The following is a 26088-nucleotide window of genomic DNA, read 5'->3' on the forward strand; positions in this document are numbered from 1 at the left end:
AGACATCTTGTCAGTAGTTCATAGAATAAAAGAGCGATGTTCATTTTACTCAAACATAAACCTATAAGGAGTAAAATCAGAGAAACTGATCATTTTAAGTGGTCTCTTTGTTTGTTTTTTTCCAGAGCTGTATATTTCAGTTTTCTTGGCCCGTTCCTTAAAATCTCTGAGATTTAACTTTTGGTCGTGAGTAACCAGGATGAAGACAGACAGGTGAGATTGAACAGAGGAAGCTGGTGGGTTGAAGATGTGTGAGCTCAAAAAGGAAGAGCGCCGTGTTTGTGGTGAGAGCTGGAATCAATCCGCCTGTCATCCGTCTCAGCCTTACAGTGTGAGCCTTTAGATGTGATGAGCAGACAGTAGTCACCACTTAGGAAGGAGATTAAATCTATCCTCAGTGCATTTTGTTTTCCTCTTATACATGCAGGACTCCCTCTGTGCTGGTGTGTGAACTTTGCCTCCTCTTACTCAGGCTGTCAGTTCTACGGCTCCGGACTGACGCTTCTGATCTGCTACTGGACAAAAGTTACAGGAGGAGAGTTTTATTACTAACAAGGCCAAGGTTTTCACTAGAGCTGGGCGGATTGATCCAAAAAATGGATAATATTGATACCAAATGGATAAAAATCAATACTTTAGTTTCAGATTCTCCCTTGACAGAGTTTCTCAACTCTACCAAAAAAGATTCTGTTTTGATTCCTCGTTTGTCTTTGCATTTTGTTTATACAAGAAAAAAAAGCACAAAAATAGATTATTATGTTGTTATGCTATTAAAATATTTTTGCAGATGTTGCACCCTTAAAAACGCTCATAGATTTTAAACTTTATTAAACAAAATCCACGGTTCGAGCAGGCAGCGGGTGTAGCTTTCTCTTTACAGTACACAATCACGGGTCATGAACTTTCTACTCCCATCATGCATTGCGTCGCTCTTAAAGTGGCATTGTTATGACCGAAATCTGTGAAATAAAAAAACGAAATGATTCATAAATTCATAAACTAAATGAATTGTTCCAACCAAATACTAAATTAAATAGATGCTTAGCCACTCAGATCAATAATATACCAATTAATTGAACGTTATCATCTTCCTAACATATTTTCAGGGCTCTAAACAGACAACTCCAAACTTTGTCCAAATTCTGTCCTAGATTTTAACAAAAGATGTTCAAGGAAAAATCACAAAAAAACTTAAAGGTCAGAAGTTTGGTTTTATGTTAAACTTCAATAAAAAGTATCAGAATCGGTATCGGCGATACAGTTTCTATATTAACTTGGCATTGGAGCAATACCAAAATATGCAATATTGCACAATATTCCTTTCGTGATCACTGAATGGTTTTCCCCAAATTTATGAAAATGAACACCAAGTGAACAAAAGGGATTAAGACTGAGACAGTCGTAGTTAGTAAATAGTTTATTTACAGTTAAAAGCATATGTTTACAAACATTGCAAAACAATTAGAACCTTTTTTTGTCTCATTAAATCTAACTCAATCCTTCATGTTTCAGGTTTAATTGTGGTTTTCTACCAGGTGGTTTATCCTTGGTTACAATTTCCAGATGTCTGAAGGAGCCAGATGTGCAAATCAAACCCAAAATGCAAAGAAAAGCTAAATGTCCTGTCAAATTATTCATCCTTACCAACCACAAGTTGGCAGTGATGAGATAAAAATGCAAATAGTGATCATTCTTTTATGTTGAGGAGAAATCTCACATGCCTAACTGAGGCACGAGGGTGGCAGCATCATGCCGCAGGAGTGTTTTGCTGGCGCGCTTCATGAATAGACAGCATCATGTGGAAATATCAAAGCAACATCTCAAGATCTGAGCTGGAGGAGTTGAGGTGTACAACATATATGCTGTAACGTGGAACAAATTAGGTGGAAAGTAAGAATCAGTTTCACACAAATCAGAGCGAGAGGCTGATTTAATTACACGGCTTAGGAAAATCAAAGCAAACTATTGTGAGAAGCTCTTAAAAGGATCCTGTAAATGTTTGACTCAAATCGTTCTCTGAAAGAGAAACACTGAGGCAGCGTGAGTAAACTACTGAATTCAAAGAAAAGTAAGAAGAATAAAAGGATATGATGAGGTAAGACCCGAGTGGAAGAGTAACTAGTTACATTTACTCAATTACTTTCACTTGAGCAACTTTTTGGAAAAAATGTACTTTTAGGAGTATTTTTACTACGCTGTACTTTTTACTTGAGTAATTTTATAATGAAGTATTTCTACTCTTACTTGAGTAAAATTGTTGGATTTTCTACCCACTGAACGTAACACAAACATGTTTTAACCAAAAAGTTCAAAAGACACAGACACACCTGCAGTTTTTGTTGAAGTTTCATAAGTTTTTTATTGAAAGAATCTGATTTGGGAAACATTATCATGTTTTTCTGACATGAATTAGACATTTTTGACCTTAAAACAACAAAACTTCCACTTAACTTTATACTTTGGTCCATCTGATGATGTAATTTTTAAAAATGAAAAGATTGATCATTTGATCAGCTACTCGACTTTTTCCCAAATACTTTTTTACTCTTACTTGAGCAATTTATTGGACGTCTAGTAGTGCTACTCCTACTTGATTAAAACTTCTGTGTACTTTGCCCACCTCTGGTTAAGACTGATTTAATTTCAGTTACGACAAAGTGTATACAAAAATCCACTGACTGTTTTCATGGAAGCTGAAAATGTTTTGTTTTTGAGAAAAACAATTATTCAGTCACATTTTCTCACACATTTACGTTAGAAATTCCTTAAGATTCAAGCGTTTCACAGCTATGACTGGAGATGCACTGGGAACAATCTGCCCATAAAGTTTCATTGTCGACAATGTGTATCAGAGCAGAAACCAAACAGTGAAATGACAGAAATTGTCTGCAGACCTCTGAGACCAAAGAGTGACGAGGCAAAAATACAAGAATACAACAAAATGTAGCAGCACTGAACCGAAAAGCCCTCTGGTCTCCATTGTTCCTAAACAGAAGGAAACAAAGAGAGAAGTCAGGGAACAATGGCCAACAGCTTTTATCATCATCAACCAATAATTGATACTATCAGTAACAGTGGAATAAATAAAAATAAAAATGAGATGCAACTCCTGTCATTTCCATTATTTCTGTTTTTACTTCAGTTCCTTATTAGTTATGTTTATTTCTTGTGTCTTAGCTACTCTAGTTTTTATTATGTTTCTTATCACTTGTTATTTAGTTAGATTCATTTCCTGGTCCCCAGTGCGCTCTCCCTCGCCCCCTATGTCACTTCCTGTTTCTCCCTCTCCACACACCTGCAACCTGTCCGCTCATCAGCCCAGGTCTTTTGTTTAGCATTCAGCCTCCCAGTCCTTAAGCACCTCATTCTCAGTTACTCCTTGCTGGTTCCTCCAGTCTAATCCTGTTATCTCCTCCAAAACGCTGTTATATCCCAGTTGTCTTCAGTTCCTGGATTCCTGTTTTGGCTTGTATGTTTTGATCTTCATTTTTATTAAGCTATTTATCATCTAGGCCAATTGGGTCTTAATCAACACAACATGACAAACACACTGCTTGTACCTCAGAGATTGAGGAAGTTTCTGGGTTCATGAATTGAACCGTTTGGCCAACACATGCAAAAAAAAAGTGTTACAGATTTTTTAAAAGAAAACCTTCTCTATAATACTCTGGGTTATGAGAAACATTTTTTATTGACGCTTTGAACAAAATGATGAGGGCCTTCAGCCACTTGCCTTGATTTAAATCCAGCTGAACATCTCTTGAAAGACCAAAACGTGTCTGTCTATCAACACCCCAACGATCTCAGTTTGAAAGAATCAACAGAGAAAAAAGGCAGAAAAATATCCCAAGACAAGTTTGTAAGGCTGCAACAAAACAAAAATGAAGTAAATACTTTCCGAGTGCACTGTAAACTTCCCGTTTTTCCTTCTCTCAGCCGACTTGCTTGCAGGAAAAACGGGCTCCCATTCTGGCCGCTGTGCAACAGTCTCCCCTGACTACCAGGGAGGTCAAACCACTGTCACTCACACTGATGTGGAGAGAAAGATGGACAGGAGGATGGAAAAAGGAGAGTGAATATACACTAGGAGGTAAGCAGAGGAAGAGTGAAAAGAAAGGGCACACACGGACGGGAAGAGATGAGAATCCAAATGAATCTTCTTCACCCAACGGACAGCCTGTCAGGCTCTGTGTGCATGTATGTATGTGTGTGAGTGAGGGTGTGTGTCCCACCTTCTAATTGAAATGCGATGAGGTGTGAAACACCCCTTTAAAAGACCTATCACTATGTGTGAAGTGTGTGTGTGCTTTGTGTGTGTGTGTGTGTCGGGCATACCAACTCCTTTTCACTGCCGAAGAAATGTAAAGTGTGTGTGTGCGTGCGTGTGTGTGTGTGTGTGTGTGTTAAATGCAAATGTTTGAGCGTTTGAGCACGTCTGAAGGGGACATGTTTGTAGTAATTAAACTCATGCATGAGGGCAAAGTGAGCACACACATAAATATAAGAGTTTACATGTTTGTACACACAACGGTACAGACAGGAGTTACGTCCAGAGTGCAAGACTGAGTGCATGTTTGTGTGGAGGGAGTATAATTTCATTTTGCCGTCTCAGCCTCTTGTTAGGGAGCCATTTAGGGCTCAGGTTGAGTTTCCTCTGCATTTCCTGACACTTCTTTCCTCCTCTCTGACTTCCACCGTCCTTCTTCCGTCTCTGTCTCATTATTTCTCCTCCTTCTTCTTTGTCTTCAGTGAGTCTTTTCTCATTGTCTCCTCTTTGACCTTCTGCTCTGTTCGGTCTCAGCACAACACAATCTTGTACAAGCTAACCATCCAGCTGCCTTAGTGGATCAGAGTCCTTCGTAGATGCTCGTATGAACAGGTTGCTGCTCTAAAGCTCACTGCCTGTGGACAGAAAACAGCACAGGTTTCCACTCAAAAAGAAAACATCTTGGCTTTTTACTAAAGTTGTCTTGCAGCAGACACTGATATTTAGTTAGCAGATGGTTTTCTTTTGATAGATATACACTCACGGGCCACCTTGCTAGTACCGGGTTGGACCCTATTTTGCCTTCAGAACTGCCTTAATCCTTCATGGCAGAGATTCAACAAGATACTGGAGACTTTCCTCAGAGAGTTTGGTTCATATTGACATGATAGCATCAGTTGCTGCCGATTTGTCAGCTGCACATGATGCGAATCTCCCGTTTCACCACATCCCAAAGGTTTTCTATTGGACTGAGATCTGGTGACTTGTGGAGGCCAGTCGAGTTCAGTGGACTCAATAAATCAGTCTGAGATGATTGGCTCTTTATGACATGGTGCGTTTTTCTGCTGGAAGTAGCCATCAGAAGATGGTACCCTGTGGTCATGAAGGGAAGGACATGGTCAGCAACAATACTCAGATAGCGTTGACACGATGCTCAATTGGGACTAATGGACCCAAAGTGTGCCAGGAGAATATCCTCCACACCATTGGACCACCACCAGCCGGAAGTATAAATACAAGGCAGGATGAATCCATGCATTCATGTCGTTGATACCAAATTATGATCCTACCATCCGAACGTCGCAGCAAAAATCGAGACTCATCAGACCAGGCAACAATTTTCCAATCTTCTTTTGGTCAATTTTGGTGAGCCTGTGTGAATAGTAGCCTCAGTTTCCTGTTCTTACCTGACAGACGTGGCACCCGGTGTGGTCTTCTGCTGCTGTAGCCCAGCCGCCTCAAGGTTAGATGTGTTGTGCGTTCAGAGATGCTCTTCTACAAACCTCGGTCGTAACGTTTGGTCATCTGAGTTACTGTTGCCGTTCTATCAACTCAAACCAGTCTGGCCTCTGACCACTGGCATCAACAAGGCCTTTGCCCCCACAGAACTGCCGCTCACTGGATGTTTTCTCTTTTTCGGACCATTCTCTGGTTCTCTGGTGAAATTAAAAACCTGGTTATGGCTAAATCTGAGGGCTTTAATTTAAAAATGAAAATGAATTATTAAACACTAATTAACTAACTGGCCAATAACTCCAGCAAGGCCAGGTAGCAATTCTTTAAAAAGTAGACATTAAGCGTTTTTGCAGGGGCAGCTGCCCTTCTTCTGCTTTTGGCGACTGCAGTGCTTGAAACATGATTAGACGTGCATGTTTTCCAAGTGAATCCATGCACATCTAAGTACTTTAATGCTGCAGATGTTTGCATATAGGTGCTCACATGACCGAGTGTATAGGTGCTTATAAAAAGCACTCCATACACTGTGTTCTCTATCAGTTTGGTGATCCGTGATATTACACTCTAAGCTGATATACATATTCATCCTTTTGCACTCACACACAAACGCAGCCACACTGAAAGTCGCTTGCCCTCGAAGGTCCTATTAAAGTGGCACTGTGATACCATCAGGCATAAATATCCATATTTTTTATAAAGCACATTTATGTCGTGGTGTCTGTGAGGTAAACATGTCCAAAGGCAGGAGAACCAGACACAAATGACAGCAGGCTCGGCTGAAATGTTTTACATTAGAGGCTCTTAATGTCTACTGTTTAAAAACAAAGAATTATTGATGGTTTTAGACACAAAGTCAAAGCTGTTTGACTGCTCTAAAGTGCTGCGGTTTTATTATTATTATTCGTCCAGTTTATTATTGTAACAAATTAAAAGATTGATGTCTGATGTTTGTTTTGAAAATCATTCCTCTTCATTATTTGACCATTATTTTATCCCACAGTTTCAGTCTTTCATGAAAACTTAGCTGGAACTGTCATATCTACGTCCTTTCCCAGATCGTAGGTCTGAACCGAAGCTGTGGCTGGCTCGTTCAGTGCGTAGTAAAGTTCCAGTGTATCGTAGATTCATGAATAATTTAGTTTGGTAGGTATACAGGGACCGTATATGAACTATTTAAGCCTCCACCTACTTGAGGCTGGAAGGTCAGTCACCTCAGGAAAAGGAAATTAGCATATCTAAATACTTTTGGGCAATAAATAAAATATTTCTGAGAGTGGTATGCTCTACTTCTTTACATTATTTCCTATCTTTTGTCCTCCAACCATCAAAGATGAAAAATGAAGCCAAATAACATTAAATAATCATCTTGAATTCATACATATCTTGTGAGGAAATTACATGTCTCTTTTTTTTATTTTAAGTCTTGTTACTAACACCGAATATCATCCCTGTATGTTTCAACAAACTGTGAGCTGTTTGCAAAAGAGCAACTTTGACAGCACTTGCAAACTGTTACAGAAAATATTCCTTCTTGCTAAGACAGAAAAAATCCATCCATCCATTTTCTTACACCCTTGTCCCTTAGTGGGGTCAGGAGGTGCTGGTGCCTATTTCCAGCTAATGTTCCGGGCGAGAGGCGGGGTCACCCTGGACAGGTCGCCAGTCTGTCGCAGGGCAACCCAGAGACACACAACCATGCACACACACACTCACACCTAAGGGCAATTTGAAGAGGCCAATTAACCTAACAGTCATGTTTTTGGACTGTGGGAGGAAACCGGAGTACCCGGAGAAAACCCACGCATGCACAGGGAGAACATGCAAACTCCATGCAGAACGACCGGGGCCGGGAATCAAACCCAGAACCTTCTTGCTGCAAGGCAGCAGCTCTACCAACTGCGCCACTGTGCAGCCCAGCAGAAAAAATTATTATTAAAATTGAATATGTGGCTGTGAGGAAAGACCATATTCACACAGCTCACTGAGAGGAAGCAGATCAGGTTATAGCCTGCAACATCAGAAAAGAGTAGAGTAAGAAGCGTGGCTCATCTCTGAAATATTAATGTCTTAATGACCTTAAAATTCCTGACATATCAGATTCTGTTCAACAGCAATTCAGAAACCTTTGAAACAATCAATGAAAAGCCTTAACTTTAAATATTGGTTAACGTGTAAAACGCTGTAACCTTGAATCTCAAAATAAACCAAATACATGATGTAGTGTTGCATCCAAACTATTTCTGGTAGCTTTCCAATCTAAAACATTTAGTTTTGCAGGAGCGATTTTCTGATCGGTTAGTGTTGCAAAGAACAGGACTAAATCCAGAAATGCTGAATAACTCAAACTGATAACCCTCTGAGATGTGACTGTTTTTCTGCATCCTACAAATTGTTCCCACAAAGTTTTGGGCTTGTTTACAACCTCAATTTTTTAAAGTATCCCTGAAAGAAAACAAGGACTCTTTGTAAAGTTTTTACAGTTGTGGTCTAAAATCTCCATTTTAACCATCATGTATTATTACAACACACACACACGCACACACACACACACACACACGCACACGCACACACACACACACACACACACACACACACACATTGACAGTGGCTATTATTCCTGGAAAGCCTTTTTCAGGTCCACTGAATATTAGAATTAGTATCATTAAAGGGCCAGGCCAGCACATATAAAATCAATACTTTTAGCAGCAATAGGAGAAAATCAATCACCCTTTAATAGAAGACCATTTGTCTTTTGAGTTAAAGTAGTGGCAGATGGTAGCCATTAAGTATCAGGGATCTTCTGTGGCTCACGGTGAGCCGAGTGTTGAATCGCTGGAATCGAGAGAGGAAGCAACGTTGCACCCGAAGATCTAAACTTTTTCAGAAAACCAGCAAATTTACAGATTGTGATTCTGTCCAAAAGCAGAAAATATTACTGCTTCTGTTGTTAAAATAACTTCAGCAATTGTTTTTAACTATCATGATGATGTTAAAATAATTTCTAGTATGTTTTTAAATTCATTTGTATTTGCACAGACACTCAGAAAGTGAGTGAGAATGAAAGTTTAGTGTTTCTTTCTTTAGCCCAGACTTAGTGTCACATCAATGAATCTTCCAGATGAAAGTTCAAATCTCAAGTCATCAACACTCTTAAAGCCTTATTTAAGATATTTAATTTAAAAAAACAAAATAATATATGTTTAAAGCAGTTAAAAAAGAATATCGATTAAACGGTAACACTTAATTTGAAGTGTTAAGACTGACATGCCACTGTCATAAACATGGCGTAACATCTGTTATGAAGATTTAAAGACACTTTTAACGCAAAGTTTACACTTTTAATTGACCTTTTATGCAAATTTTGGGAGAACTTTGAATTAAAAGGGTCATTATTGACCAAATAATGCAAAATTTGCACTTTTAATGCAACTTTTAGTTCAACTTTGCATTAAAAGTGTCATTATTTACTGAATGGCACTTCATGACAACATTACAAACATTCATAAAGACTCGTTGAAGATATTCATGACAGATGTGACATCAGTCTTACGCACAGCCCTTCAAATTAAGTGTTTCTGAATAAACACCAAGTCAGAGTCATCATATATCATCACATATGGATGGAAAATCTCCATAAAGTTGGTTGCATTTGTATCTTTGGTTAGTGTACAGCACTTACAAGGCAGCATTAGGCAGAGGAGTTGGTTATTTTTAGAATGAAACATTAATAGTTAGACATGAATAATTTCTATCACCAGCAAATTAAAGCGCTGAGTTGTAAATGAAGCCAAAATGTTTGCATAATTTCAATTTATTACTTACATTTATTCAGAAATCTTTAACCTGTATCAGAAATTACTTGCATCTCTGTCCTAAATGTGATACCAGCTACATTTTTTCATTTGTTTGGCAAAGAGATAAGGATGCAAACTACACTACATGAACTGCAACAGATGTAAAAATGTTCCTGAATAAGAAATTAACTGAGACTTTGTCCTTAGTCGAGCTGCAAGAAAAAAGTTTTGTAAATGCGTTTCTCCAACAGAAGGTTATTTATCGTAATGAATGTTTCATTAAAGCTCAAATTAATAAATAGTTACGAAAACGCAAAAGTCCAAAACCAAAGTTTAAATGCTGGTTTTACTTCTTGTTTTGTGAAATATCTTTTGAACAAATCAAACCAGTAAGACGAGAAACAGACGGACGATCCAAACAAAGACTCAAACTAACACAAAAAGTAGATCCCAGATCTAAATCCTGTAAGAAAATATTTCAGGTGAACGACCAGGCGATAAGGAAGGGAACATGAAAACACCCAACACTCCAATTCTTTAAAGTAGCTTTTATTTAGGAAGTGAAACCAATTTTGAGTGTTTTCATTGTGCTTTACATCGCCACCGACCCAACTGGAGGTCCAAACGGACCTCAGAGGAAGAGCTTATAACAGGAAGCTTCAGTAAAAATAATCATCATCGTCTTCGTCGTCATCCTAACTGTACAGATCTGTAGAAATAGTCAGACTCCAAAGTCACATCAGTTCGTATGTACAAGGCCGTTAGCTGCAAAATAGATGCATTCTTGTTTGCTCTTACAAAAGGTGTTGTGTTGATGCTTTCAGAAATATTCCCAAAAATGGCACAGCATTCTGCAAACTGGAGGTGTCACTTTTCTTTTTTTTGTTGTTGAATGTTTTCTCGTGTTATTAAAGGACAGTACAGCCTGCGCGTTGCCACCATTATTTTGTTTTGTTTTTGTCTGTTTTTTTTTACATTTTCTTCATCACACTAGAAAAGGGAGGAGGAGGTTATTTCTACATACAAGGCATTTTCTACCTGAATCTAAACTCCTTCACTGTGCTACTACTTCTGACTCGAAAAGAGTCGTGAGATATAATTTGTAAGAGGAAGTGCTTTTATATAAGAATAGTTTAACTACCTTGTGGCTATAGTAGGCTACAGTAATTCATAGTAGAGTCTAAGTGTTCAGAGATGCTCTCTGGTGCTGAAATATTGACCGTGTTTGCTCTTTCTGTTGTTAAATTCAAACAGAAAGACACTAGCAAAGACATATTTCTGTCTACGGAGTCGCACACTTAAACGTTTAGACCTGAAAAAAGTCCAATCTCGAATCTGTTCAAAGACTCAGAGACCCTCAATCAGCACAAACCGACTGCGAAGCTGCTCTTTGTTGAACTCTTAACACAGCATCATGTTACAGTCACAAACTTTAATACACTTTACGGGAATTTTATCTTGTAAACAAACATTAGATTGGGCTTAACTGGAAGATAACTGGAGTCGAAAGAAAGATACATGCACTGTTTGTTTTTTTTAAAATAAAGAAACCTTGATAATTAGTGTAGGGATTTGTATTTTCTCGTCTTAAATCCAATACCACTAAATAAAGTGGGAAGTCACTTCATTAGCATACAGAATCCACCTATTTGTAATTTAATCTCAGTATAAATTACAGCTGCAAATTGATTAAAAAAGTACCAGATTAATCACAGTCTGGGATTAATGATTAATCACTATAACTTTGTAATCTTGAAATATAAACATGCACAAAGTTGCACAAGCCCAACTAGCCACAGTCTAACCTGTTAAAATGTAAGAAGTTATCTGATTGGTTTTTTAGCTGCAGAAAGCTGGTAATGTCTCCCACTACTTTACAGCAACTAAGGGAAACGTACGTCACTGCACACGTATACGAGGAGTAGAAACCTTGTTCAGGGGAAAACTGACAGAAAGAATCAGTGATGTCACCCTGGATAAATGCTCATATCACAAAACCTCCCCTGTCTGCACATTTTCAAAAAATCTTTTATTGTCTCAAACCAAACACGTCTGAAGATTCTCAGTTTTTATGTTCAAGAAAGTTTGCAGGAAGCCATTTTGTTTTTAATATCCTGTGGAACTTGTGCGCGGAGGCGACGGTCGCTTGTCCTCCTCCAGGCAAACCACTGGCGTAATTTGTTGTGCATGTGAAATGTGTAGCATGTGCACAGATGTGTGGGCTAGCGACACAACAAAAGAACCTTGAAAAATGTTTAAACTTTTGTTAAGCTTTCATCTTTCGTTGTCGTTTTTCACAACCCATGTGTAATGCTCTGCTGGAGAGAGGCTTCTAGGTCAAAATATCACTGATTAATCTTAAGTTTTGTATAATATGTGCTTTAACATTTTTATATTAATTTCAGTATGAATACAGTTGCTCTGTGAAGACCTCAGAGACTTTGCTTGAGGAGGCCGGTGAGCAGACAACAGTAGCACAGCAGTCAGGCCAGGGAGGATGTGATGGAGAAGCTTCATTCATGCAAAAATGGAAAGATGCCGGTACGTCCACAAACCTATCCAGACAAGGTCGAGCGCTAAAGCTAACGGACTGGAGGGAGACTTTTAGTCAGAGAAGCAGCCAAGAGGCCCACGGTGAGTCTGGAAGAGCTTCAGAGATCCACAGAGAATCTGTGGACAGGATATGTTTTAGTCGTAAACTTTATCTACCTTTAGAAAACCTGAAGAACTCCTGATGGTTTACCATGAGCAGCACAGGGTGACATCACACGTATAAAACAAGATAACCTGTTCATTTGACACTAAATTGGTCTTTTCTTAGCCTACTTGTCAACTATTATGTGTGACAGAAAACAAATAGTGCATCTCATGCCAATATCACAATAAACAGAGTGGATGTTAAGCATTTAAAGCAAACTGGTTATAGTTGGAAGACAGATCAGGGCAGCTCTTTAAGTAAACTTAATTACTAAGACTGCAAAAACAAAAACATCTTACCAAGTATTTTTTTTGTCTAGTTTCTAGTTCAAATATCTCAGTACAAATGAAATGAGACAAACGAGCTTGCATGACTTTTCAGTAAGATATGGCAGCTTATTTTAAGTCAATAATTCCTTAATATTGATGCAAAAGTTCCAGTTAAATTGGTTGATTATTTCACTTATGACAAGATATTTTCCCCATAAGTGAAATAATCTGCAATTGCAACAAATACTTTTTACCGACTTTAAAAAAGCTCTTATTTCTTGCTGAAAAATTACTCATAAGTTACTTTTGTCTTTTTCCAAGTGTGATAAGGTAACTAGAAACTGGACCAAAAAATACTTTGTAATATTTTTACTTCAGCAGATCAACAACCCTAAACACACAAAGTTTAGATCAAGGCTTATACCCATGTTACAATTACCCAAATCAAAATCGATCCACACAAAAAACAAGAATCTGTGGCAATACTTGAAAGTTGATGTTCATTTATATTCTCAGTTCGGTCAGATGAAGCTCCAGCTACTTTGCAAAGAAGAATTAAACGATATTTCAACATCTAGAAGTGTAAATGTGGTACAGATACGCCAAAAAGCAACTCTTTGGGGGGGGTTTCTAGCAAAATGTTTTTCGGTAACACTTTATTTCACGGGGTGAGCATAAGACTGACATGACGCTGTCATAAACATGAGATAACACCTGATGTGAAGATGAACGAGTCTTTATGAATGTTTATGACTGTTGTCATGAAGTGTCATTTGGTAAATAATGACACTTTTAATGCAAAGTTGCTTTAAAAGTTGCATTAAAAGTCCATTAAAAGTGCCAAATAATGACAATATAATGCAACGTTGGCACTTTTAATTGACTTTCAATTTAGAGCAACTTTGCATTAAAAGTGTCATTATTTACCGAATACCACTTCATGACAATAGTTATAGACATTTATAAAGACTCCTTCATGCTTATGACGGGGTCATGTCAGTCTTATTCACACCCCGTCAAATAAAGTTTTTCTACAAGCCATGTATTGAGTTCCTTCCACTTCATAACTTTGCATAAAATCCCAATAAAACACCAAAAAGCTGTGGTTGTAACCAGATACAGTGTGACAGAAGTTCAAGTTCATCCATGTTTCAGCACCAGAGATCTACCTTCTACTTTCTACAATATTTTAGAATATTAATACAAGGCAGGCAGTGCAAAAACCCAAGTAAAAAAAGACCCGGCTCAACTCAACCCAACCCAGAGCTCTCCAAATACAGGAGCTGAATCATTTCTGTGAATCCCAGCAGCATCTAGCAGCTTGTAGGAACACTAATGTAATCAAAAAGCTAGTGATCCCATCATCTAATTTTGACAAGCAGGCTTCGTAATGGAGAGTAAATACTTTTCGTTGCTGAGGTCTTATTGTAAATATTTAAAGAATCCCCAATTAGGAAAAAGTCCAGGAAAATTTCCCTGGAGTCACAACAGAAGCACAGTTCCTGTAAATTTAGAGCTCTTATCCCAACCCATCTATTATTCAACGCTTTGTTCGCTAACTCCCTGAAATTTAATTTCTTGCAACTATGTAGAATAAAAGTAGTTGAAGGTTTTAAAAAAAATTACAAGCAGTTATGACCAGCGCTTCTTTGAACATATCATGCATTATTGCTCAGTCGGATGTGAACGGAATATTGCCCGTGTCAGAAAAGCTGCTTCGTTTGCCTCTTATCTAAGCAGTTTGGCAAAAAATATATTTAAAAAAAATACTCATAAAATTGGCATAGTTTCTGTTATTTAGACAGCTTTTTTTTTGTTTTTGTTTTTTGTTTTTTTGCATGCAAAGGTTTTGGATACTTAAAGTGGCAAACATAAAAAAGATACTCAAAGTTTACAAAGTGTCAAATGCTTTGGCATATTTGTAACAAAGGCAAAATACTGCAATAAAGTGCAAAATAATACAAGATAAATAAATAAATAATTAAATAAATAAATAAACATGAAAAAAAAATTATTTTATAACACTGGAAAAGGTTTAACCTTATTAAAGGAATGACAGGCATTTTTAACGCCCACATTCCTTTTTAACAAAGACAAATAAATAATGAAAAAACATAAATATTAGATCATTTTGGAGCAGCCTGATGGCTCTGTTTGTGTTTTGTGCTAATATTTAACTAGTGGATCATTATACTATTATTCAGAAGCCAATTGGTGTTGAACATTAAAAAGAACTTCACGTTTTTTTCTGTCACTTCTATATTTTTCAATGCATTTTTAGGAAAAGTGGGTCTTACTTGTTTTCACAAGTCATTGTGGTTCAACGATTCACCATGGATGAAATCATGTTGAGGTGTAAGAGAACATTATAGATGCTGTGGCTCAATTAATGGACTTAAAGTTGTTCCTAGCAATTCACTTTAAAAAGTGAAACTCATATAATGTGTAGATGTATTACACAGAGAACAGTATACACTAATTTGTTTGTACATTTTGACTCCATACACCTCTGGCCATGGAAGCTACTGGAACACCTGAATACAAATGTTTTTTCTGAATATAGTGAATTTCAAATTCTCATTACTGCTCATTATGATGAGCCCGATTCGTCTCAAATTAAATCATTGTGCACAATTTTCTGCTAAATGTTTTCCTTCCACTCAGTTTTGGATGCTTGCAATATTCTGTGAACAATCGGCTTCTTGTGCAGTAACTTTTTCTGGCTTTTTCTCCATATGGAAGATGCCAATGATTGTCTGAAGTGTAATTATAAAGTCTGCCAGGATTTTTAAGGACAGAACTTACATTTCCCCATTAAAAATCACTTTTAGTTAATTATATGAGAAAGTGAAGTTTGGGTTTTCTTTCGCTTCATGTTATGATCATCAAAATGCTTCACATATATCACTCCATGTGTAATTAATCTACGTAATGTATGAGTTTCATTTTTGTTCGTATTTTCCACCGTAAAAAGCAGAACACTGGTTATTCTTCTGATTCCTTTGCGTTTTCTTGTAAGCTTCAGTTTCACTGAAGAGAAGACACGAGAATTATCCTTAGATTATGAATGTTTGTGTCTGAAAAAGCTGAAAATAATTTGCTCAGACGGTGGATTCTGTGCTTGATCACATAAACTCTGAGAAAAGACAGAGACGTGGAGGAGCAATTGTGCTTTTGTGTCGTTTCCTTGTTGGTAGAAAAACATCTGACGTGGATTGATAAGGACACAAATAGATCTCAAAGTATGATGCACTAGATGTGCTGTGCTTTAGTTTACCTCACTGGGGGATAAACCCTATCAGGTTCTCTCAAACTTTGTAATAAACCTTCAAATAAAAATAACTGAGAGGTTTGCGAAACGAGAAAAAAAAAACAACTCCTCCTTTGTTGGTTAATCTTTTGGAGTAAAGGAGAAGAAATCGGATGTAAATGAAGTAAATAAACCCTAGATGTGCTTTCAGAGAGTCTTATTCACTCAGTGAGCTCATTGGGGAAAAAGCCCCCTTAAAGCACGCAGACTCGTAGTGCTTGTTCAGGTAACTCTTGAGCGCAAACGTCTTGTTGCACCGCTTGCACTTGTAATGCTTGAAGGCTGAGTGAGTCTGCATGTGGGCACGCAGGTTCGACCGGTCGGCAAAGGCTTTCCCACAGTGCGCGCAGCCGAAGGGCTTCTCTCCGGTGTGCGAGCGCATGTGACCCTGCAGCAGCCACGGTCGGCTGAACGCTTTCCCGCACACGTCGCACTTGTGCTTGAGGTCGTGGGTGAGCAGGTGCATGGCCATGGCGGGCATGGAGACGTACACTTTCCCACACGTCGGGCACTTCTTGGCCATCTTGCTGTCGATGCTTCTGTGCGTCTGCTTGTGTCGGCTCAGGTTGGAGGACGTGGCGTAGGTTTTGCCGCACTCGCTGCATGTGTGCCTCTGGGTGGCCCCTCGTGGGTTTGCCGCTGCTTTTCTTCGTGACCGTCCATCCATGATGAAAAAGGCGTCTACTGAGTATCCTTCGCTCACGGCGGCATCTCCGTTAATGTACCCGCCGGCTGAGGACGAGACCTCAGACCTCGGACTGTCCGGCTGGTCCGAGTCCCCATGGATATCGCTGTGGATACCTGAATAGGTGTTGTTAATGTGGCCGTAGATGATTGACGAGTGGCTGGGAGAGGGCACTTTAGAGATGACTGAGGAATCACTTCCCACCACGTCTTCATAGGGATTCGGACTTAGATAATCACTGACGTAACCTAAGGAAACAACAAAACACATTAGTCATCATGGAGGGAGGGACGATCAGACATTAAAATCTGGGTTGTAATTCTTGTCAGGTATCCAACTCTTGTGCGTTTGGGTGTGAGAATCTGCTTTAGATGACCAAAAAATCCAACTGTAGAGCACCAAAACAAGATGTAGACTGCAAAAACACAAAATTATGAAGGGTTCTTTGGTCTAGTGTACACTTGAAATAAGACAAACTGGTTTTGATAACTAGGATCAGTTGAAATGGATGATTAGATTAAAATGACTTAAGATGACGTGCTCTGAATTGGTGCCACATAAATAAAAGGAATCAAATTAAAACTCAACTTTGCTGCTAATGACTGTTTACTTCTCCCTCAGTTTAAAATACTTGACTCAAACCTGGAGATGTTGCTTCAATATGTTCATATAATTTCCATTATGCTGTTTAATTTCTGAGGTGTATCAATCAGCAAAACAAACATGATACAACCAATTCCATAATTTACAGTTCCTACAGTGTTCTCAGGTTTTTAAGCCTCTATCATTTTTATCCAAATGTACCAAAGGTATGATCAAACATTCCACCTTTAGATTAATCAAACCAGAGCATACAACTCTGGAAAAACTTAAGAGCCCACTGCACCAAACCCCATTGAAAACATCCTGGTTATTCCACCAAATATTGATTTCTGAACTCTTTTTGAATTAAAACATTAGTATTGTTGTTTCTAAATGAATGACCATTTTTTATTTTCTGCAAATACTAAAGTTTTGCTTGGAATTTTGGAGACACCTTGTCAGTAGCTCATAGAATAAAAGAACAATGTTCATTTTACTCAAACATAAACCTATAAAGAGTAAAATCAGAGAAACTGATCATTTTAATTGTTCTCTTATTTTTTCCAGAGGTGTATATCCCCAAATATTCAGGTATTGTCACTAAATGTACTGACACTATAATCTAGATTTATGACAGTGATCTTTCAGCTTATATGCAAGTAAGGATTGATTTCACTGTGGATATTAATGCCTTAGCCAGTTTATTGATGATGTCTTTCAGTTTCGTTCTGGTGCTAATATGAACATTTTGCACACAAACCATGCTGTTTAAACTTTTGTGTAATTGTTTAAAACAATGGATGTGGCAAACCCGACTTTCCCTTCCAGATTGTTTGGCTTATTTCCACATCGAAGAAGTGTTTGACATGTTGGCTTTAACTTTGGCTACATTCACACTGCAGCCTGATGTGACACAATTCCGATTTGATATTTTTTTGCCGTGGTCGTTCACACTTCGTATTCTCCAGTGTGACCTGAAAGTGTCCCGCATGCGCAGTAGGGGGCGCATTAACGTCACCGTGCTCAGTGTTCTGCCAACAGTCATAAAAAGAAGAAGAGCTCAGTGTTTGCGGAAGTAAACATGGAAGCTAACGGTGGAGCTTAGCTTACACATTTGAAGTTGTTCTCCGACCGGAGCAGCACTTTAACAACTTAATAATCGTTATCATCCGTCATGGTTGTTATTTTTCTTCCCGCCTGGGCGTATCAGGACGCAGAATAGTGACGTTTGTCGAGTATCTGTGACGCGCACGATCGGATTCAGGTCACATTTGAAAAGATCGGATACGTATCGGGTATCCAAGCGGCCTGGGTCATATTCCAAAAAAATCTGATCTGTGTTGTTCAGACTGTTATAAAAACATCAGATACGAGTCGCATAAAGGCAAAAAATAAAATAAATCAGAATTTGGTCACTTCATGCTGCTTACGTTTATGTCCGGAAAAATCAGTTGACTGATTGTTTCCATTGATGTAAAAAATGCAACTCTGAATCTTCCAGGCAAAAAGTTTTATCTTTTCAAAGAAAAGTTTCACCAGCGATAAAAATAACTTCAGAAAAATGGCCTCACTTTATTGTAAGCTATATAGAAATAAGGATGAATTAAAACTTGTGCATAGACATGTGTGAGAGTGAACCACACTCAAATTAAACTCAGATCACTTCATTTATTATTAACAAAACACTGAGTTACAGCCTGGCATCTCTGCTACCTGATTTTAAACTGCGATCAGATGAGTTGTGCTTCAAGACCACATTTTGTCTTTTCTTTGTGCCTTTTCCTTTTGGGAAAGGACCAGGAGATGGAGAACCATGGAGTATTTATAGAGGGACTAAAATGCTTTTATGCCTTTTGCAGCACTGAGTAGACACTTTCCGACCTTCTGTAGGAAATCTTTATTTTTCATAGAAGGGTTCAGTGAGCACACTTGCTCCTCATCAGCTGCACCTTTCCTGACAGGTCCACCGCCACACACCGTCACACCCTGGGGCTGTCAGAGCTTCGGCTGTTGTAACGTAGACCATCTCTATTACAGCAGCTGGGAGGTCTAACGCTCAGTGGGCACGCCGATACTGACAGTCCTCCTCTTGAGCTAAACTGTAAGTACATCTGCCTGGAGATCCACGGATTCCTCCGGCCTTGCCCCGCATTTTTCTGCACAGCTCTTGACAAATCGGATCAATTATTTCTTAGTGAGTTTTGATGTCGGCTGCTTCATTATTTCTATTATTGGCTTCAGCTCAACAGGCTGAACTCGAACAGACGCAAAGAGAGAGACTGGTCGCTAATAACCCACAGCCACAACTCCTGTGGATCTGCCGATCAATAGCTCTCCATTTCAATTAGCACTCTGTGGGCATTAAGACACAGACAGCAGAGGAGATACTGTTGCTGGTAATATAATTTCATGATGCAGTTCTGAGAAAAGCTCAGATGTTGATCGATAACACGACCTGGAGAAGGGAGACGAATGGGAGAGAGAAAGAAATAAAAAAGAAATAAAGAAAGGATTTTACACTTTTTATGGTAATTGTGGTTGTGTGTTTTGGCAGGGTTGCACTCTGCTCTTTCTAATTTAACATTTTAAATGTAATTAAGTAACAACAGAAAGATGGAGGAAAGAATGGTGAGGTGTGGTGGAAAGACTGAAAATCATGAATCATAAATATTCTATCACTGCACTCACAGCATGTGTGTGTGTGTGTTTCCTGTTTTATAGAGCATGAGTAAAGTTTTTGAAACGTGATCATGTGTTTCTTTTTGAGCTTTATTTAATTAGGTATGTCATCTAAGAAAAGCTCCTGGCTTGAACTGACATCCTTTTAGCATCTCCTCTACAGGGAAATTGGCCTTAAGCCTATTTTGTTTGTTTTGTTTCATTTATTCATCTATTTATTTTCATTTTTACTTTGTAGCTTAGGCATATAGTGTGATGCATCTGGTTACCCTAAAGTGTTGAAACAGAAAAAACTTTTAATAAATATGTAAAAAAAAAAATAAAAAGAAATTGTGAACAAACACTACATATTAGCAAGTCAATGCTAATGCCTAAAGCTAATTTATTTGACTTTCTCATTTTGCTTGCCAGCTGTTGCTAAAATTAACAGCTAACCAGCAAGTAAGACTATTCAGAATTGTTCAATATGCTAATGCAAACATTAGCATATTGATGCTACTAAACCAAATTAGTGTAATGCGGGCTAATTCTAGCATTAGCATGCTAGCGGGCTAATTCTAGCATTAGCATGCTAATGTTAGCAAACTGATAATACTACACTAAACTAATGTAATGTATCCTAATGCTAATATTAGCACCCATTACCATGTGTGCTAATGCTAATATTCACATTAGCACACATTACATTAGTGTAGTATTAAATTTGTTTAGTGTAAGTAATTTAATTTATTTTACTGTAGCATTAAATTTCCTAACATTAGCATACTAATTCTAATGTTAGCAAATTAGTGTAGCATTAAATTTGCTAACATTAGCATACTAATGCTAATGTTAGCAAATTGATAATTCTACACTAAACTAATGTAATGTGGGCTAATTCTAATGTCAAAACCCATTTAGCTTAAAAGGTGGTATTGTTAAATATGTTAAGGTTTACATTTCTATGCTAATTCTTAGGTCCACAACTGATTAGTGTCATGTTCATAACAGATGTTTATTCTAAGTTAATGTTTGCAGGCTAATGCTCATGCTAACAGCTTTCTAAGTTAGAAATATTTCAGTGTTGTTGAGCATACAAAGGCTTAGTATGCTAATACTCCACAACTATAGTGTGATTTTTATAGTCTTTAAAAGAGACTTGTAACACTTTTCACAAACAGAAATATGTCTTTTTCTGCCAACAGAGCTTCTCTTTAATGTATATTACAGATTTCCTATGAGTGTTACAGAAGAGAAGATCAAGTGTGGGTTCACAGAGAAATGTTTAATCATCATGTACTCCAGTGCAGATGCCAGCAATGAGCATAAAAATGACTCATTTTGGCAGCAGCTGGCGCATCCAGGATAGACCACAAGAGACCCAAATGATGGCAGTCAGTGAAAATGGTACAATGATGTCACCAGAGGATGGCTCATAGATATACTGGACAGTATTAACACCGCTTGGTAGTTTGTTAGACGTTACATTTTGTTTGGCTTTTATGTCAAACTCTTTGTAACACATGGCGGTTCTGTATGTTTACCAAACTGTTTGCATTTGACCTGTTTAACATGTTTTCACAACCAGAGTAGATACGGCTACAGTCCATGCTCGTGTGTCTAATAACTGTATTTGACTATTACAATTATTAGCCACTGTAATAAGTGTAAAGTAACACTTATTACAGTGTAATAAGCTACTAGGATAACTACTTTATCCAAGTAGTTCAGTGTCTGAACTGCTAGGATAAAAAGGTTGGCTATTTACCTAGAAAATGTTAAGTTATGCTGTTTTTCCACACTGCAGAATGCCTGAGAAAATGTGCTGTCATCAAGAGAAATTATGACAAACGTAAAACTTGACTTCTCCCTGTTACTCAGTTTTTATGTAAAAGATTATGCAACCGCTGCTTTTGTTTCCTCCGTATCAAAACCCTGTCTCTTTCTGTTTGTCTTTATCTCCAACCGTGTCTCCTCTGTATTCATTTCAAAGTACCTTAGCAGCATTAGAGCTGAAAGCAATTTTAAATGCTTATTAAAGATTAAATACCCATCCCAAAGATGAGTGTTTCCTCTTATATGTGTGCTTAAAGTGCAAAGAATTAGAAAGGGAAAGAAAATAAAAGGATGACATAGAAAATGAGAAAAAAGGGAGGGGAAAAAAAAAAAGCTGCAAGCCACAATTTATTTTTTGATCCAAACCAACAGCGACTGATGCACACTTGTGTGCTTTGGACACTTGTAGGTCACTGTGTGTGTGTGTGTGCACATGTGTGTGAGTTTGATGCTGTGCACTCAGCTGTGCAAGCTGGCTGGGAAATGTGCCGAGTTGACAGAAACACAGTGATGCGAGTGTGTGCTTCTGTGCGAGCAACAAGCTGCAGTTGCTTCTTCGCTCGACATCTTGTTATATTTATAACGGTGGATAATTTCTGGAGTCTTTACGCGTTCGCCTTAAAGCCTCTGTTGCCGTCGCAGGTTTCTGCTCTCCGCCTCGCCGTCTGAGCGCCTGAGATCTCTTCATCTTACATTTGACCTTGCTACAATGTGAACCTAACCAGGCTGCACGAACACAATTACATGCCGGTGGTGGAACAAAACTCAGTCAGCCCTTTCAAACTGCGGTTATTTCCCCACTAGAGGGCAGAAAAGAGCTGACGGAGACGAAACCAAAGCACAAAATAGCCCCATAAAGGGATTTAACAAACGATTGGCTGTTATTTTCATCCCAGTAAAGACTCATTTGTTCACTCACCGATGTTCGCTTCCTATCTGGCCTATTCTTTCTCAGTTTGACATATGGTGCTGCTTATCAGACCTTGTGTGCTGGAAACAGCTGCCTGCTCAGTGGCATAATAAATCAGCAGAGGGCTCCGCCACAAAAGATGGTCCAAGTCATTTCTATGTATCACAATGCCTCAAAACATTCTTCTAACTACTTCTTTTTGGTGTTTGCTAAGCAGTTTTACTCTTGTGCTTTTTTTTACAAGTTTCCTACCACGAATCAACCTTAAATAATGGCTTTTAAACATATTTGGACCCAACATCAGGAAAGGAATCAGTGTGAAACCCATATTTTTTGTTTCTTACAACATTATTCATTTAAAATTAACAAATATATATATATATTTTTTTACTTTCTAAGGGATGATTTCTTGATTTTGACAAATGTTTGCACTTTCATTTCATACAACTGGCACTGATGTGGTTTCACTGGACAGGTTTGACTCATTTCTCTCTTCATATTTCCCATTTTCCCTGATATTTTTGCTCGGCGTTGAAGAGATTTGTCAGTCTTTCCTCCTGCATTGCATTTAGCCTGCAGAGTATCCAGGATTATGCAGCGTGTGGGAACCATTCGCAGTCAAAGGGGATGTGGAAAATAAAACCGAAATCTTGGGAAAACACTTCCAGGGGTCTGGATGACCATTATGTGAGGAAGATAATAGGTAGCAGAACAACAATGCCTGCACACTGGTGACATAATCTATTAACAGAATCATTTTAATACAGTTTACTGCAAATATCTCGCTGTGATTATGTTTTTCTACTTAGCTAAACATAATATACACTCTTTTGTCTACACAATTTGCACTTGCAGTCTTAAATATACTATAGAGGCTTAATGAGAGAGAATCAGAAACACGTTTAAGTCTTTACAAGTGGCTCATTTTTCAGCCTGTTCTGTAAAAATATTTAAATCTGCACACATTGCTTATGCCTCTGGCTGACTCCGCAAACAGGGACACTTTTTTTCCCCACAAAGACTCTGTGAGTACACCAAAGTGTGAAATGTGTGAATTTTCCCATAAAAAGGCAAATCAGTCCGCAGCTCACAGGAGGAGGGATTGTTACGAAGTCGATCACTAGATGCAATCGCCTGAGCTCGGTTAGATAGTTCAGCTCTCAATGCACTTTGCAGGAAAACCAGGCCCAATTTATTTCAAATTACACAGCAACGTTGAATAAATCAACCAAATACAAAAACAATCCATTAGATTGAATAAGATGCAGTCCAATCTGATCCTAAAGATACTCTAATTCAGATTATAATCTCAAACATTAGTCAGTTGCATGAAGTTATTGTCAAAACTTCTTATCTGTTAGCATTTGACTTTGTCTTGTGTTGGATTGATTAGTTTAAATATTTCTGGATCTGTGCTTTGAGCTGAAATAACGTGTTTCGTATCGAACTGAGTTTGAATATTACAAATTGAAGCCATGCTGGCGCAGCAACGACCCAGAAATGATCCACAGCAGAGACCAACCACCTGGAATGCACTTAGTTTTGCTTGCATGTAACTTTTCTCCCCCCCCTCATCTGCAGATGTTAGGCATGCATTTCTCTGTGCACGTCTAAAAATACATACAAGGGGGGAAAAAAATCTCCATGGGAAGTGGGGGGATTTTTTTTCCCCCATTTATGTTTACCCTGAGGACATACCTTTGAGAATTGTGACCTCAACAAGGTCAACTTGATTTATTTACCCGATAGCCTTAAAATGCATACCTTAACCTCCAACAGCAAACAGTGATCTATAAATACTTTACGTTTCACTGACTTGAATTTCATGTATATTTTGTGCTTAGACCCAGGTTTCCTACTCCCTCCATGACTAACGCTTTAGATCTGGGAGTGAAAAGTGGCTGTTGTGTGTGTGTGTGCGTGTGCGCGTGCGTGTGTGTGTGTGTGTGTGTGTGTGTGTGCGTGTGCGCGTGCGTGTGTGTGTGTGTGTGTGTGTGAGACTAACCTTTGTCATGATTGTGGAACCGCAGCCTGAGCTCCTCTCTCCGGCTGTAGGAGGTCTCCAGTTCAGCAGCGGAGAAGTCGTCCAGTTTGACTTTCTTCACTAGGAAAGACCGAGGCATGGTGGGACAGTCGCTGCTCCTGCGCTCATACGATTAACACACACTTTTCTTCTCTTCCCTAATCCTCTTAAGTCTGCACCCAGTGATGGGAATCAGCTGATTTTTTCGCATATAATTTAATCTCTTGGCTTCCTATAGCGTCGAATTCAAAAGTAGAGACATGATCTTTAGTGTTTCTCCTGTGCTTATTTGTTTTCAGCAACAACAACAACAACAACAACAAAAAAAGCTGTTTTATAGTTACAACTTAGCTCTGGAAGAGCAGTGGAGCTTTAGTAGGTCGTAAAGGAAAATATAAATGTCCGTTTTCTCCAGTTTGTTTGCTTTATGTTGCAGATTTAACTCCGTGCAGGTTTCAGCACCGGACAGCTCCTCTCCTCCTGTCCGATCCGCTCCGGCTGAGTCAGAGTCACAGACTGGCGAGGAAAAGCAAGCTGAAGATCCAAAGCGTGTGTCAGCCAGTGAGGTTTATGTCTCTCAAAACCAAAAATGAACAAAAGCAGAGCGCGAGCGGCGAGTTGTGACTGTTTGCAGAGTGACGGAAAAAAAATTAGATTAAAAGGTTTCACAAAGAAAGCGGCCGAGTCCACAAAAATGTCTCAAAACCTTCGTGGGGTTTTAACTTCTCAGATGGCATCGCAGCTCCTTGTGAAATATTGCTTTTTACTGCTGGAAGAGCAGAAACAGAACAGAGTATCGGATCGCTCCTCTCTCTCTGCCTTCCTTCCTTTCTCGTTACGTTTTTCTCCTTGTCGGAGCTGCAGCTCTCTCTGACGCCTGAGACCAGCTGTTGCGGCTTTAAAGGACGAGAGAGAGAGAGAGAGAGAGAGAGAGAGAGAGAGAGAGAGAGAGAGAGAGAGAGAGAGAGAGAGAGAGAGAGAGAGAGAGAGAGAGAGAGAGAGAGAGAGAGAGAGAGAGAGAGAGAGAGAGAGAGAGAGAGAGAGAGAGAGAGAGAGAGAGAGAGAGAGAGAGAGAGAGAGAGAGAGAGAGAGAGAGAGAGAGAGAGAGAGAGAGAGATAGAGAGAGATTATTTCTCTCCATCAAAGAAAAATAAGAGCATCTTGTCTTCTGGGACCAGCAGCGGTGGAAGTCGAGGAGTTGGTTTAATTAGACACCTTTAGTTTCTCACTCGCGCTGGTTTTTTATTAAAGCCAAACTAAAAAGTGGAGGTACATCTTTTGGTCAAACAAGCATTTTTTTTTAAAAAGTGTCGAGTGTTTTACATATTAAGTGTAAGTTAATAGCGATGGAGTCGGTGTGATGTGATCATAAATAGCTTTGCTAGCTTCATAAACACTGCGCTAATTCCTGCAATATCTCCCCTTAACAGTAGAGGGCGCTACTAAGCATGTAACGCCGTTAAGCTAATATCTATTTGGGGATCTGTTCTTTTTTATAAATGTTTTTTTTTTTTTTTTCGCAAAATGAATAATCTGTGTTAGGACTGAAGTGGAAGGTGAATCTTTAGGCAATATTCCCAAAACTTCCCAAAATGCAATTG

At 38.6% G+C, this 26088-nt stretch overlaps 1 protein-coding gene and 1 long non-coding RNA gene across 4 annotated transcripts in view; one reads left to right on the forward strand and one right to left on the reverse strand.

Annotated features, from left to right (window-relative positions):
- The window catches only part of LOC145553759 (uncharacterized), a 72360-nt gene extending 47301 nt beyond the window's left edge, over positions 1–25059 (forward strand). For both annotated transcript variants that reach the window (XR_014089798.1, XR_014089797.1), the window contains one exon: positions 24924–25059. This is a non-coding gene — a long non-coding RNA (uncharacterized LOC145553759). The remainder of the gene's footprint in view (positions 1–24923) is intronic.
- LOC103472479 (transcriptional repressor scratch 1-like) lies at positions 10045–24930 on the reverse strand. Of its 2 annotated transcripts, none has more exons than XM_008422151.3 (2): positions 24470–24930; positions 10045–16726 (listed from the first exon to the last, which is right to left on the reverse strand). In XM_008422151.3, the coding sequence occupies exons 1-2, from the start codon at positions 24585–24587 to the stop codon at positions 15951–15953; spliced, it is 894 nt and encodes a 297-aa protein (XP_008420373.1). In that variant the 5' UTR covers positions 24588–24930; the 3' UTR covers positions 10045–15950. The 2 variants fall into 2 exon arrangements, with proteins under 2 accessions (XP_008420373.1, XP_081468769.1); XM_081612643.1 differs by lacking the exon at positions 24470–24930 and adding an exon at positions 18171–18882.
- Positions 25060–26088: the final 1029 nt, after the last annotated feature.

The sequence above is a fragment of the Poecilia reticulata genome, chromosome 11 (assembly GCF_904066995.2).
Source record: "Poecilia reticulata chromosome 11, P_reticulata-male-v2, whole genome shotgun sequence".
Lineage (NCBI taxonomy): Eukaryota > Metazoa > Chordata > Actinopteri > Cyprinodontiformes > Poeciliidae > Poecilia > Poecilia reticulata.